At 37.2% G+C, this 14,921-nt stretch overlaps 1 protein-coding gene across 14 annotated transcripts in view; it reads left to right on the forward strand.

The window, feature by feature from the left end:
- Nucleotides 1-14,921, forward strand: part of LOC104150538 (tRNA-uridine aminocarboxypropyltransferase 2) — a 121,851-nt gene that overhangs the window by 86,138 nt on the left and 20,792 nt on the right. For 8 of the 14 annotated variants that reach the window (XR_011137311.1, XR_011137313.1, XR_011137312.1 and 5 more), the window contains 2 exons: nucleotides 3,277-3,405; nucleotides 7,453-7,602. Coding sequence is in view for 5 of the 14 variants with exons in the window: in XM_068924928.1 (XP_068781029.1) it covers nucleotides 3,277-3,405; nucleotides 7,453-7,602 (279 nt within the window). In the remaining 9 variants the exon portion in view is untranslated. Of the gene's footprint in view, nucleotides 1-3,276; nucleotides 3,406-7,452; nucleotides 8,671-14,921 lie in introns of those variants that run through there. The other 6 variants (XR_011137315.1, XM_068924926.1, XR_011137316.1 and 3 more) reach the window with 6 other exon arrangements.

Here is a 14,921-nt window from a genome sequence, read left to right on the forward strand (position 1 = left end):
TAGTCCAGTATTACAGGAGGTGGTTTCTCTGAGTCTTTGGAACGACTGTGAAGAACGTGATTGTCCTCTGAGAAAAAGATTTCTTTCTGGTGAGGTTAAGTGCCTGGTCTGTTGCTCAGGCTACATCCTGGAGAACTAATGGAGTGAGCTGGCCCTTGTTCTTAACACCTGGCTAGGAACTAGCAAGGTTCCTAGCAGGGACTAAAAACTCCCTCCAGCATGCAGCTCTGTATAACTGGAAAAAAACAGCTTTCCTGCTATGTCATGGTCCCATGGATCCTGAGATCCATACATGGTCCCAGGAAGGAAATGTAAAAATAAAGCAAACCTTAAAGAACAACAAATTAAAATTATAGTCTTTTCATTTACTTCTGCATTTTGTTGTATATATAGAATTTGGAGGTCTGGGTTCTGCCTTCTCTCTCCTGAATCAATTTCTCCTCTATCTTTTTACAATACTGTGAAAAGTTGAAGAAAGCAGTTGGCAAAGGCTAGTATATATTCACTAGTTTCCTTTTTGAATCTGGTCTGGATCTATTCTTCAGTATGGGGGATTAGATTTGCAGTTTAATAGCCAAGTAAGTGTTAACATCCTTTATATAATGTAAAATATATGAAAGTTCTGCAGTATGACCATAAATTAAGAATTGTATGATGGGTTGCTGGCATAGTGTAATAGCAAGCATAATCTGCTAATGAGGTGTTAAGTAGAAACTCTTTCCCATCCCTGGGTCGCATGGAGTACAGAGCTAGAGACTGTAGACCTTGATTTTTGCAGACATGAAGTAGCTTCAGATAACTCGGCATTAAATATAAAATATTTTCACCGTTATAGTTAGTAGTTCACATGCATTAATTGAATAATTTGTCATATGTTGTGCCAATCCAGTTGCAGAAATATGCTGAATAGCTGCAGAAACTGAAAGTGAGTTTTAAGTGAAGATGACACTGAATTTGCAGGAAATAACTCTCAAGTGTCATCTCTACCTGTTTCTTTCAAATACATAGGAATACTAAGTAATGTTTGGGAAAGATATGTTTCTATAGTTGAGAACACCGCTGCATTTTAGAGTTAATTAGCAGTTGCTAATTGTATAACCTGATTAAAAATGTAATGCATCCCAGGTAATTACTGTGGCAAGCAACCTTAAAAGCATCGCTCTTCACTCAAATTTCTCATGCTGTTGTCCAAGGACTGATATATCTTGAAATACTGATGTGAGCAAACTGAAGCTATAGGAGCTGAAAGATGGTGTTTAACTCCTTAGGATCCCTTACTGTAAGGAAGCATGTCTTGGCATATTTGCACGTCTGCAGATTCTGATGGAGAGATGTTGCCTGTAACAGAAGAATTTTTCATGACGAAGAGTAAGGTTGTTCTGGAGAGCGGGCATACCAAGGTGTGAATTTAGCTTGGGTCAAGTGATTTAGAAGGTAGGGTTGCATATTATATAGAGAAGTAATAAGAGCCTAGTCATGCACTGGGGTAGTACTGAATTGGAATAAGGAGGAAGAGAAAGATTTTGAAAAATGAGAGAGTTGTAGGAGACTGAAGGAAGAACACTGCTAGAGCAGTGAGAAGAAAAAGGGGTTGAGAAAAGGAAGAGAATATCAGAAAATGACAAAAATATGTCAGAAAGGAAAGAGGGCGCAAAGTGGTTTCTGGAAGGTGTGCTTTTAAGGGACTTAAGAAGATACCTCTAATATTGCAGTTTTGAGAAGACATGTATTTTATATACTGCAAAAATAATGCACTGTATTGCTTTACATCAACTTTTTAATTGAAGTGCGTATTCTTTGGGTGTTGAAGTGGATCTCTGTTATCTTATGTCCTTGCTAGAAACTTCTAAAACATTCTGAATCATGCATGTCTTTGTCCTTTAAACCTACCCAACAGCAACTAAAGGCCAGCATTTCAAAACAGAACGAGCTAGAAAAATGCATCTTTCTGAAGATGGTTCCTTTTCATGTATTTGAGTGTACTGAGCTTTTATACCTAACCTACTTTCCTTTCCAGAATGGCTTTGCTCTTTTCATGTTTTTCAGTTCCCATAGTGTCAATTAAGGTATTGGAATTTGATCTCAGTCATCCCGCATCATCCTCTTTGGGCAGGTTGGAGGTTCGCTTTCATAAATGAGAAATCTTAACTTTAATGAAGGAATAACTGAACGTGAGAGATGAAGGCACTACAAATAAAAAGCAAAAAGTAGAAAAGTGAGAGAGAAGTCTAAATAGAGAAAAGAAACTTCAGGCAACCAAGGTGGGAGCCATATTGCAATGAGCGGGAAAGTGTCGCCCATCTGGAGAAGATGGGGAAATAAAAGACAGAACTGCTGGGATGAAAATGAACAAGACAAATGAATTGACTTGCACTTTTAAAATAATTCCTTAGGGTTTATTGCTTTGTATTGTAATTGTTTGGGAAAGGAATTGATTATTGTTAACCAGGAATTATGTTACCAAGCCTTAACTTGTATGACAAAGCTACTTTAAATGTATGTGGAGAAGGCAATAAAAGTTTTTGGAGCAGTGTAATGGTTGAAAGAAGCTTCTATTTCTTAAATGTTTAACCTCTGAGATAGTATGAAGTGCTTATTGCTTGAGGCAGAGCCAGTAAATCAGTTTGAGATAGGTTTTAAATAAGCAAGTCAGTTCTAATCAAAGTGACCAGTAAATTATGTGGACAAATGCAGTTTCTAAAGGACATTTTTGCTTCAAAATATGCCAAATAATGTTTAAACAGGGTCAGTAGTGTCAGTGAGTATATACAGAGCCATTGTATCCTGTATAGGAAGGAGCATGTATGTATTCAGTGTGTATAATAAAGCACACATGTGTGATTATGTGTAAGTCAGGTTAGGACTTTCATGGCAGGTATTTTATTTTTGTTTTAGGGCATCTGAAATTGGTTCCTAGTGTATTTTATTCTTTTTCATGGGGTTTTTTGCTAATGAGAAAAAGCACAGAAGAGTAACAAAAAACTTTGTCTTAATGTATAGCCTCTGTTTCATTCAGTTTTTCCTCTGACAATCAGTTGTATTAGTTAGACATGTTTGTACATTGGGAAATATTCAGTTCTTGTCTGTGGTGGCTCTCAGGGTATATAACTGTAGCATAAAGTCATTGGCTATTGGGAGACAAAAACGGCAAAAAGGTAAGAACACAATTGATTACCGAGTGGAAGGGGACTGAGGCTTTAGTTTTCTTAGTGTAGAAAAGGGGTGCTTATTTGCTGGACTGAACTGTCTGCTTCAGGAGAGTTTGCTATTTTTCAGGTGCAGTTAAAAACCAGCATTTCAAGTCAGTATGTAATTCGTACACAGCCCACAAACACTTGTCTGTCTACACTTGAATGCGCAGCTGTTGCTCTTTCCATCATGGAAAAAAATAAGAGTATACAAGAGGTATGTAATTAACTTAAGTTTCTGTTATGAATATCACAGGTACAGCAAAGTTGGATATTAATATGGCATTTGACAATCCCAATCTTAAGAGCCATGTAAGGGCCATAGCAAACTAAAACAGTGTACTAATGCAACAGAAAATAGATTTTATATTTATGAACTCTCTAATATAGTTAAATTATTATGACCCTCCCCTGTGGTGTTTCAGAGCCTGTATACTCTTCCTAGGCTTATTCAATGTTGCTGTCAAACTGTTGAGAGAACTTGTAAGGTACAATGCCCTTGATTTTTATTTTGATGTTATTTTCAGTACATTGAATTGTGGTACAGTGTTTATACTCCTATATCAATAATGGGATTAGATAGGCTTTTTTATTGTGAGGAGTTGTCTCAAGATAAACCTTGGCAAGGTTCAGGCATAAAAATCTTGCTTGGGTTGTATTTAAAGTACCAGTTAGTGTCAGATATCTCCTGTAACAGAATGTATTTGGTATTGGCATGACCCTCAAGGCTGAATGCAGATTATTTATCTGGACTAATTCTGTCTCTGGCAGCATGTTTTGTATATGGAACAATATATTGATTATTGAGAGCTGCTACATTCGTAACTTGTCACCTCCGTTCCTCTTTTCCTTTTTCTTTGTCTAGCACTTTTCCCAGTCAGTTCACTTTTATGTTCATGTTGCGCTGTCTACAGGTTCGTGTCACAGGATTTGCATTTCCTTTTTCCTGTACCTGTTGCTCACTCTTCCTTCTGTCTTCCTTTTTTCTACTTCTCGTTCAATATTTCTCTTCTACCTTTTATGCATTTTTATCTTAGCGGTCCTTGTGTCCTGCAGTTCCTTCTCTCCTTCTACCCCATTTTCTTTCCTATAAGATTATCTTCCACCCTCTACCACTTTCTTAAACCTCCTTTCTCCTCTTTGAAATCTCTTGAGAAGGGTGATGACTCAAAGTCTGTTCATCTGTACACTTAGCCCAAAATAATTGGAAGAAGCACTGTTGTTATGTAGCAGGACAAATAATGCATGTGGCTTACGAGTATCTCTTCCTGTGATGTTTTCTGAAGTTCACTTGATGCTTTTACTGCAATACTGTGCAACAACTTCCACAGACTGTGCACAAGGCATTTGTAATATGCTGAATTGCACTAATATAACCTGTTGTTGATATTTTTAACATTTTTCTTTGCTCATTTCTTAACTGTAGCTTATCAAAACCTACTGTTTTATGTACTAGTTAAACGAACTTTATGCTTAGTTGTCGTAACACATGAGCTTTACGTGTTGTACGCTTATGTTACCAAAGTTGTATTTCCTCTAAAAGTATGACTGGTATTTTGTATCGACAGAAAATACTAGTAAAATTGGCTGTGATTATAGCCTATAATCATTCTGTAACATAACTTTCATGAAGGCAAAAAAGCATGATGATTGAGTTGATTAGGGATTCGTTGGTACTGAATGATGTGGCAATTTGTGTTTGGAATGAAATTTTTGTGCTGAATCTTGAAAGCTTTGTGCCTTTGACTTTCTTGTGCTTCTCCCTAGTGGGAGATGAAACCTAAATCAAGTTAGTCAGTCTTTTCATCCTACACACTGTACATAATATATATATATGGGGGGGATGTATATACTCTCCCCCCCCCCCCAAGAAAAAAGGATTATTTCACTTGAATACAGAATAGAAACCTTTAAATTTTCTTTTACAAGTTATCATGTTTACAAGTGGCTATGTAATCTAATAATGAGGAGTAGAATTATTTGAGTTACTATCAGAAATCCCCAAGAGCCTCTAACTAAAATAGGTTTGGATAGAATTTATTTAGAAGGAAAAGTATATCCAAGATTTAAGGAAACTTAAATTTTGAAAAGTAGCATCAGTAAAATTTCTGTCCTTAATTAGCCTTTTAACTGGCTCTTATAGGTAATTTGCTTAGCTGAGATCTGAATTTGAAATTACTGGACTAACAAATGTTGTTGAGAATGGCTGCTGTTAGATTCTAAAGCAAGTTAATGTAATGATCTGCCATGATTCATTTCCTTAGTAGCTTTTTATTAGTCTCGTAATACTTACTGGAGATAAATAACTTACCTTTTGAATAGATAAATATTTTTAAATGATCTTCTAGAAATGAAAACACAGCAAGATGATCTCAGAAAACAAAAGCTGATCCAATTCAGGATGGGCAATCAAATATTACTATATGGAAAATAACAAGTTTTTCTTTGCAAGAGTTAGGCTGCAGGGACTGAATACACCCTGTAACTAGACTGAAGATAAACCGCTTTTATAAGCATGCCCCGTGGATTGCCAGCATCTTAGGGGACGCAACCCGCTGGCTTACCTCTTCATTATTACCAATCAGTTTATAGCAATTTAGTGTCATTGGAGGAAATTAATTTAAACTGGAGGACTTAACAGTACTTACGTTTATTCCAAATTAAAGAATGTCAATGTATAAGCCTCTTTAAAAAAAAAAAAAAAATCTAAGAGTAATCCAGAGGGGTCTGTAGAAAGAGACTGAAAGCTCATCCATGCGTTCATTGCATTCTGGTATCCACTGCAGGTGTTGGTATTTTTCTCCATCAAATAATGAATGCTTTAATACTTGGTCATCAATTAAAATGGTTCCCAGGGCAAAAAATTGCATGTGCAATTGGCTAAATGTAGAATATACCATCCCTTCCCCTTTTTTCTCCAGTAATCCTCCTTCAATTTGGATTTGCAAGGATGAATGGCAGAATGCCATAAATGACAGTCTGCCCTGTGACATTAGAGAGTCACCTCAATGCTAAGTCAGTGCCTTAAGAACCAGATTATGATGCAGTGTGTGGCCCTACAGGAAAATGTGGCTCAGAAATTTGAAATCTGGGTAGAGAAACTTTCCCAGAAAGTTGTGTACTTCTGTGACAGCGCTGATATCATATGCTGTTATGCTGAAAGAATACAGTTACTGTAGAAGCTAAATACAAAACAATGAGAAATAGTGAAATGAAAGTCAGATTTGCATATTTCATTTTGTTTCCTTTGGTGTGCTAGGACAATGTTGGCATACTTTTTCTTCATTTGACCTGCTGTCTCATTCATGCCCAGGAAGAATACTTTCTTAGTGTCTACAACTCCCTGCCTTGTACTGTTTTGTCCCTGCTGCTTGGTATTTGCTCCAGCCTACTTCTCAGACAAAACTGTCAACTTCTCAAAGTGCTCCTACAGATGTTACGATACTGCGGAGTTTGATCAACATCAGTGAACTCTTTTAATAATCTCTCTGAATTAAGTGAGGGCTGCCTTTCCCAGCATAAAGGTGGTGCATTGAGGTCCAGAAGAATGGAAGTTAAGAATGGCTGATTAATTTGATGCCCAGTATAAGTCACTTGGCTTTTTAGTGTGCACAGAAGAGTTACGTTTTTTTGATTGAACTCTGTTCCTGCTGACTGAGTTACATGTGTGATTGCTTTACACATCTGTACATGAGGCTGAATAATAAGCCATGCAACCAGAAAATGAAGAACCTGCAGTTAGTAACCACTTAAACTTATCTCAAGTGGTTTAATTAGCCTTATGTAATATCAGTAGGGGCAGACAGGGATGAAATCCAGTCTCCAGGATAGCAGCCCAGCTACTTTGAACATGAGACCCTTTTCTCTTTCTAAAATGCTGCCTTAAGGTATTTTTATGCAACCATGAACAATTTAGTCATTTGTTTTATTACCACTTGTTGACTGAGTCATGGTAATTGATCGTAGTCCATTGCTAAGGTGAAGTAAAACCATAGCTCTACATAATGCAGCTGGGGCTAAAGACGAGAGCAAGGAGGTTTGAGAGAGGAGCAAGGAATGACAGCAGTTGGATGTGTCTCTATTGTGTGGCTTTTTTAGTATGTCTCTTATTCATTTGTACCCACTATGACCCCACTGGTTCTGCATAAATTATATTCAACCAGCAATTTTAATAGTAGCCCTCAAACACAAAAACTGGAGTAAGTGATGTCTCCATCATGGCTTACTAAGAAGTTGGTTTTTTTTCTCCCCTGTTTTTCTGCAGACTATGCTCCGTCCACTTCAAGCTTTATGTTCTTTCCAGCTTCAGCATGGTGCCCAGATCCATCACAGCAAGGAGCATCTTCTCAAAAATGGCCTATATGACAAGCCCATGCCAAAGAATAAACGCAAACTCAGAAGAATGGAACTTTTGGTAACTAATGTTAAAATCTAGGAAAACTATGCTGATAGTGAAATGTAGTTTATTTGAAGCTAGCAAATGAGTCTGGATTTAATCCAAACAGCAGTCCATATGGTAATAAAATAACTTTTTATTGGATGAGCCTTTTCATTTTGCAAAAGGCCAGGTGCCTTTGTTCAAATGGTAAAAGATCATTCTTCCTATTTCCTATAGAAAAAAATTCTGAGAATAATTTAGAGTTATGTTCTCTCTTGAGTGAAGAGTGATCCTCAATATGACTGGATAAATATACTTTGGAGAAGCTTTTGTCAGTCCTCAAAGAGGAATTTGAACATAATGCAATGGTAAGGCTCCAGCATTTAAGAGTATATTGAATTTCTGTTGCGTATTTTAATATCTAATTACAGTAGGTTTTCAAACTGTAATTCCTTATATTATTTAGGCAATATTTGTATAGCTTTGTAAACTCTGAGACTTTCATTTATTACACTATTAGAATTTCTTTTTGTAAATTTATATGCCTTTTACAAGATTGTCAGATTTAGTTTATCCCTCAGACTTTATTAAGATCAGCCCGTATGTATTTTTACCAGAACCTGAATACTTTTGATTTAGGTGGGAGTTGGGGGTGGGGGGGGGGGGAGAAAAGGGGGGAAAGTGAATGTAGAGGTATAATTATTGTAACTGGAGCTCAGGTTCTTCACTTTTTACTTGAGCAAAAACTGTTTTTATCTGCCTAGGGACGGCAAAATACAGATGATGTGTATATACACACCTATACCTGTCCTACAACAATTGTATTATTGAAGGGATTAAACAAGCCCAATGTGAATAGCCCTTTCAGAAGTATCACTCAATGGCAAATGGTTATTTCTGGATACAAACTTCTAACATGTTTGCAGATCCATTAACGTGTGTTTAATTAGTTTCTCTCTTCCATGCAAAATATAACTGTACTTCTTTCTTATGGGAAGCACTAGGAAGCAGAAGAATTGGGTGTTTCAAAGTAACATTCACTGTGAAGTAACATTTTATAATCTGTAAGAAAAGAAAGGTGAAATAAAGGCTTTGACATTCCTTTCTTCATGTTTATAAATGCTTCCTTCATGAAACAGATTAAAATGCTTAATGCTTGTCTCTACTATCAGTTCTGCTCTAGGTAACAACATAGAGCTACTCAGGTTTCAATTATTCTTAGACTACAGAGATTTTTGTCTTTAATTTATGACCTGCAAGGAAAGAAACCACAGAAGTGGGGGTATACAAAGCTCACCAATATATTAACTTGGAAGTATTTCTGCAATTAACAGAAGAGGTCAAAATTAGGTCAGAGATTAGCTAATAAGTTTTAACTAACCCTGAGCTGACAGTGACCTTTCGTTTAGGCATGGATTAACAATTTAATTTGTCTGGCTATCTTAGCAAAGTTTATATAACCTTATTCTCTTCTGGTCTAGATAAAGCGTATATCTTTTGCTAACATCAGTAAACCCGAATTAGTTTTGACAAATCTGAAGCAGAACAGTCTAATGCGATTAATTATTGTGTAGATGCACTCCTCATCGGAACAGAGAAAAGGCATGGTTATTCCTGTAGCAGAGCCCAGTGCAGGAATTGACAAGCTGAAGTTGCAGTCTTGTGCAACTTGCCTGTGCACCGTGTTGGGTGTGTGGTGCTGCTTCCCGCTCTAGGGCTGGTATGAGTGGTGCTGGGATGCAAATCTTTCCTCCATGCTCCAAGACGAGGTATAGACATGTCCAAGTTTTCCTGATAAAGGAAAACAAGGTATTGGGCTTCATAGTTAATGCCATGTTTACACAGTTGGAAGATGTTAACACTTAATGTTGTATCTGTTAATTTAGTTTGCCTTCTTCTAGACCCATCTAGAATAATAGGGCATCCTTAGACCTAGCATGCGAAGGTTATTTCCCTAAACAGAAGGCTAAATATGTCTTTTCATAGAACGTGAACTTGTATTATGAAGAACAAAAAGAAACTTATTTTACTGCCTGGGCTTCAGACATCTGCAAAATGCCTTAGAATTACAGGATCAAAAAATAGTTGTCTTAATTGACTTATCCTGCATTAAATACTTCTGTGTGCACAGTTTGAGAGTTTAGAGGCTTCATGTCATTCAGTAAAGGACAAATTTCACAGTAGTCATGTAAGCATATTTCAGTGATGTGAATAATCCTGTTGATTGAGGCTGTTCTTCTAAATTTTTCTCCTGTGGTTAACAGGATTTGTAGGATTGTATTGCTGGACACATGGAAGCCTTTAATTGCTAATTCTTTATGTTGTACAGTACCAGAAGATCAATCACTGTGCAGTAGTTGCTGAAGGAATGAAAAATAATTCACTGTAACTTCCAGATGTCTTATTTTTGAGCTTTTTGCAGTCCTTTTTTTGGCAATAATAGAATGACCATTTAGATGCAGCACGGTAGCCATATGAAATTCAATCTCAGATTAAGGATTTGTTTGATGCTATTAAAAACATAAAATAAGGTTTTTTTTTAATTGTTGGTGAAACTTGTGTGGCTTTAGAAATATATATGCAGTAGAAAAATACATTTAAGAGTTTAGAAAGTGTGTTTTAAGGGCTTTTGGATTCAGGATTTACCTCTAAATTATGCCAAAGAAATGGGTTCTCCAAATTCCAAACTCTTGAGACAGGGGTTTAAGTAGGAGTCTTTGCATGCATTTTTGTTAAAATAAATTTAATTAGCAGTTTTATTTTGTGCTTTAATGGTCAATCTCTTTCACTTACTGAAAGAGTAATGAGTCAAAAGCACCACTTTGACAAGATATTGGCTAAGAAGAAGAATATGTTTGCTTTTAATGTTTGATCCTTTGTCCTTGTCCATTCTGTACTTGCCAATATTGAAATCTGCCTTCCGAATGCTACTGTCATGCTTTGGGGAATCGGTGACATGGATAGGCTTCTGAGCATACGTAACAATTTGCAGAGGTGGGAATTCTTAAATCTGCATATTTTCATAATATGTAAGAGGAAGTTTAAAAATTGATAAGGCAAAAAAATCTTTAAGAACACACCAAAAAGCTTTTGTTTAGAAAGCTTCAAATTAAAAGTTAACACTGGCCCAGAAAAAATATAAGTTTCTTTTTGCCTTCAGGTTTTACTCTCATTGTCTCGTAACCCCACTGGAGTTCTAGCTAGGCGATGGTGTTGAAGTACTCCAAGCAATTTCTCTTTTTATTAGTTTTCTGTTAAGTGAAAAACAAAAACAAATCACTTTCTAACTCTTTAACTGACTTCAGAAAAGGGTAAAAATTATTTTTAGACCAAGGGTTTTCTTCTGAATTTAGGTTAAAAATTGTTCATGCTGTGTTTCCACACAAGTTTTGGTTTTAAAATTTAAATAAAAACTGAACTTTTAAAGGTGTAATGGCTCATGTTTTTCCCTTGAGGCTTGTTTATTGTACCTATATACATGAACGCACATAAATTACATATTTGTTTCTGCTTCAAAGCAATAAAAGGTTTCATTTACTATGGTCGTGTGCCGCTGCTTCTGCACTGAAGTAAGTTCACATATGCTAGTATCACAAGGATGTAAGCTGATTCCAGTGCTGTGTCTTTTTTGCACCACTCAAGTGAGGAAGAAGTGTGGCTTCTCTTGTGCCTTTCTGAAGAAGATTCTTTTGTTATCCATTGAGACTTGCATGAAGACCAAATTTCTCTGACTGTAGCTCTGAAACATGTCAACCTCAGCTTCCTTCATGCTTTCTGCACTAGTTGCTGGCTTGTTTCCCACCCCACAAACCTACTTGTGTTCCTGTACTCCAGCATCGCCCAAGCGCTGCGCCTCCCAAAGTTGTGCCCTACTAGCAGTAATGGTCTTTTCCTCATGTTTCTCACCCTTACGGTTTCCTTCTCCAAATTCTTGCCCTCAAGTTCAAACAAAGCTGGTTCTTTCCTTGCGTGACCTTTCTTCATGTTCTGCCTGCTACAAAATGTGCACTTGAGGGGCTCCCATACTCCCTTAGCTGCCAGCTTGCTTCCTTGTGTCCCTTGTCACAATCCCTCCAAAACCCTAGTATTTCCTCTTCTGAGAGCTTGCTTTTTTGTGGAGAGAATGGGGTAAAGAGAAAAGTAGATTTAAGGGTTCAGATGAAAGCTGCCTCTGTTGCTATGATAAGGCTGGTAGAAAGCTTGATACACATTGCCATGGCTTGGTGCTAATACTAGGGCTGTCCTAACAGCTTGGCTTATCTGCAGGCTATACACCAGGGCAGCTGCATTGTTTTACTGTTTAAAATATACTCAAGTAGTCTTCGGACTCCTTACTTCCTGAAAGATGCCATTCAGGTTCTATATGAGAAGGCACATTTACCACTAAGCAACAGAAAAATTGCTGTACATATAGGGCAGCAATGTTTATAGCAGTTATTGCTTATGTTGATATATATACAACACTTGGTCTGGGTGGATTGTGTTTGCCTGCATCCTGCACATCTTGTGTCATAGATGGCATAGCCAGCAGAGGCTCAGTTGGAAGTAGCTTTGAACTGTTCTCTCTGCCTCTGAGTTATAACTAAAAACCTTCCTAGCTGTAGCAAACCATATGCTCTGCTGAGCCCTAGTGCGCCTGTGAGGACAGGTAACAAATTTTAGCTGTTATAGCTGAACTGAAACTGGGACTTCCTCTGCCGTGTGAAGGGTGTTTTAACCAAGCAAAGTTAATTGGGCTTGAATATTGGGATTAAGCCTTAATGAAGACATACATCAGAGTGTATACAAATAATTTAAAGCCTATTAAGACAAATCTACTTCTTTGTGTTAGAGGAGCAGAGCAACCTACAGAATTGGGCAAATTAATGTGTAATTTTTTTGCATATATGCACATACATATGTATTTAACACAGTTAACCTATGTTGTAAATATATGAATTAACATCAGATTTAAATTAGTTTCTTTAGAATTTGCCTTTATTAAAGAATGGTTATTGATTCTAGCTTCACGTTTTCCTTTTGCTGATGGAGGCCTGTGAAAACTTACAAGTACAACAGATGGTTAGATGAAAGGCATCAGGTAAACTTTTTCTAATGAGCGTTGAAGAATGGGTCATGTACTGGTTGTGATTAAGCACTCGCTGAACTAAGGTCTGCATATGAACCTTTTCCATAGTTCCTAGCAGTAGAAAATGAGGAAAAGTGACACTACAGTATATTAATTTATCAAGTTATGTTAGTTTATTATACTGGTAAATCTCTTCTAAGGGATTTTCAGTTTTGCACAGCATCTAGTTGTCTTGTTCTTTTGAGTGCTGGTATTAGATAAGATGGCTTAAGTCTGTGCTAGATGTGCTAGTGTATGCCAAACATGCAGTTGCTACTGTGAGGGAAAACTAAATTCAGATGAAAAAATGGTTTTATGTAATTTTCCCTAGAAAGGCTGCATGGATTTCCTTTTTGACTAAGAGTGTGTATGGAGTAGGGCTGTTTGTCTTCTCATTTGAATGTAATGAAATTATGCAGAACTGGAGTATTGCTGGTTGTTCTGTTTCATTATGGATTGTGTTAATGGCATTTGTTACTGGTAGGTGATACTCGGATCTTAGCTAAAATAGTGAACACTTTCAATTTGTGACCCCTTTCCTTATTCAAAAGAATTGTCTTTGTTTTTGAACAGACATCTGCTAGTAGAGAAAATACGTATTTTGATGGATCTTAGGATAGTTGTTAGATTCTTGTGTGTTGCTTTACTCATCTGCCTCCCCTAAAACAGACAACAGTTCTTTCATCTGTGAATCATATTGATGGTCTCCCTGTGATCTGTAAGAGCTTCATGTTCTTTAATAGGGCAGACTGAATTTCTGTGTCTTCCTGAGAAATGAAATCACCACTACTTCTCTGCTCAGACACCAATCATGTTTTCTTTTTGACCCCATGGTCACAGTGGAGTCGCAAATCATGTTTTACAGACCTGTTCTGGCATTGCTGGGGCGTGGTACGTTTTTAACATGAGGAAAGAGAAGCCAGTGTGAGTGTAAGTTTCTGTTGCAGTTCCTGTTCAACAGAGTTTTATTTGAAAAGGGAAAAACAAAAAAGTCTGTGTTTGTCAAATAGTGAAGGACCAAAATATGAAAGTCTGCTCTTAAGGAACGGGCTTTGTACCTTGCCTGGGAGCAAGCAAAGGGAGATTGTCGTTTACGTGCCCTTCACAAGGTGCAAGCAGAGTCACAGCCTTTCTATTGAAGGAAAACAGGGACAGTTCCTTCTCTGTATCTCTGGATGCACGTGTCCCTTCAAAGCGGGAGGGAAAGGGGCATGAACACTGTGTAACTCAAACGTCTTGTAACACTATATGCTATCACTATAAAAACGAGTCTGGGGATAGATGCAGCTTCTTTAGGGTAAGTTCCCTGTTAAGTGTGTTAAGGCTTCACCGCCAGAGGAAGTAATGGATTTTAAATCCAACAGAAGTGATTCACTTAACTGGCAGCATTGTAAACTAATAACTCATCTGCATTACTGTTGCTTTCACAGGGTGTATATGAAAAAATAATACCTACTTCATAGTGGTACATATCCACAACAGGAGAGAAAAACGCAAGGTGTCACTCTTAAGGTTTTGCTTACGGACGCAGCCGTCTTTGTTTTCTGTAACAATATCTAGTGCTCTCAATTTTGTAAGTATTTACTTGTGGGAGAGTTGCAGGTTTCGGGGGTTTATGCTTTTTTTTATGGTAACTATAAACAAATTTGGGAGCAAGGAGGAAATTACTGAAGAAGTTGGATTGGATCTGAAGAGAGGTACAAGTTAGTTGCAGATCCTGAGATTTTAGACCTTGTAATTTGTACCTACTCTGAGTTGCTAGCATTTTCATGTTATAAAAGCTGCGAGGTGAATGTTACACCTTTCAGAGAAGTAGCTTGAAGTCTTTACCATTATATTCTATGGCAGCACTAAAACATGGTCCTGTGCTGTCCTTTGCAGACAAGTGAACTTTGCCTTTGTGAAGCTTTGGATGAAGTTTTGGTTATTCGGATTGAGTTCACTGCAAGTTTTATAGCTAGCTTCAGTTTTATGCCTGTAGTACGCAGGGTGCATTCTGCCTCCAACATTGCTGAAGCAACCATAGGAGACAGAAGCCTATTTCTGACATAATGATTCTTTGTGTTCGTCTCAGACTTTGACAATGAAACATTAGCTTTCTATAATAATGGTAGGAATAGTTTCTCCAGCTGTACCACCTGATTTCCCTCCCCCCACCTCATGTAAGTTACTATCATATTGATTACTTGGAAAAAATTAGTAGGTCATAGAAGTAGGTATTCCAGAGATAATGTTATTTATCTATGTA

This window comes from Struthio camelus, chromosome W (assembly GCF_040807025.1).
Source record: "Struthio camelus isolate bStrCam1 chromosome W, bStrCam1.hap1, whole genome shotgun sequence".
NCBI classification, from domain to species: Eukaryota; Metazoa; Chordata; class Aves; order Struthioniformes; family Struthionidae; genus Struthio; species Struthio camelus.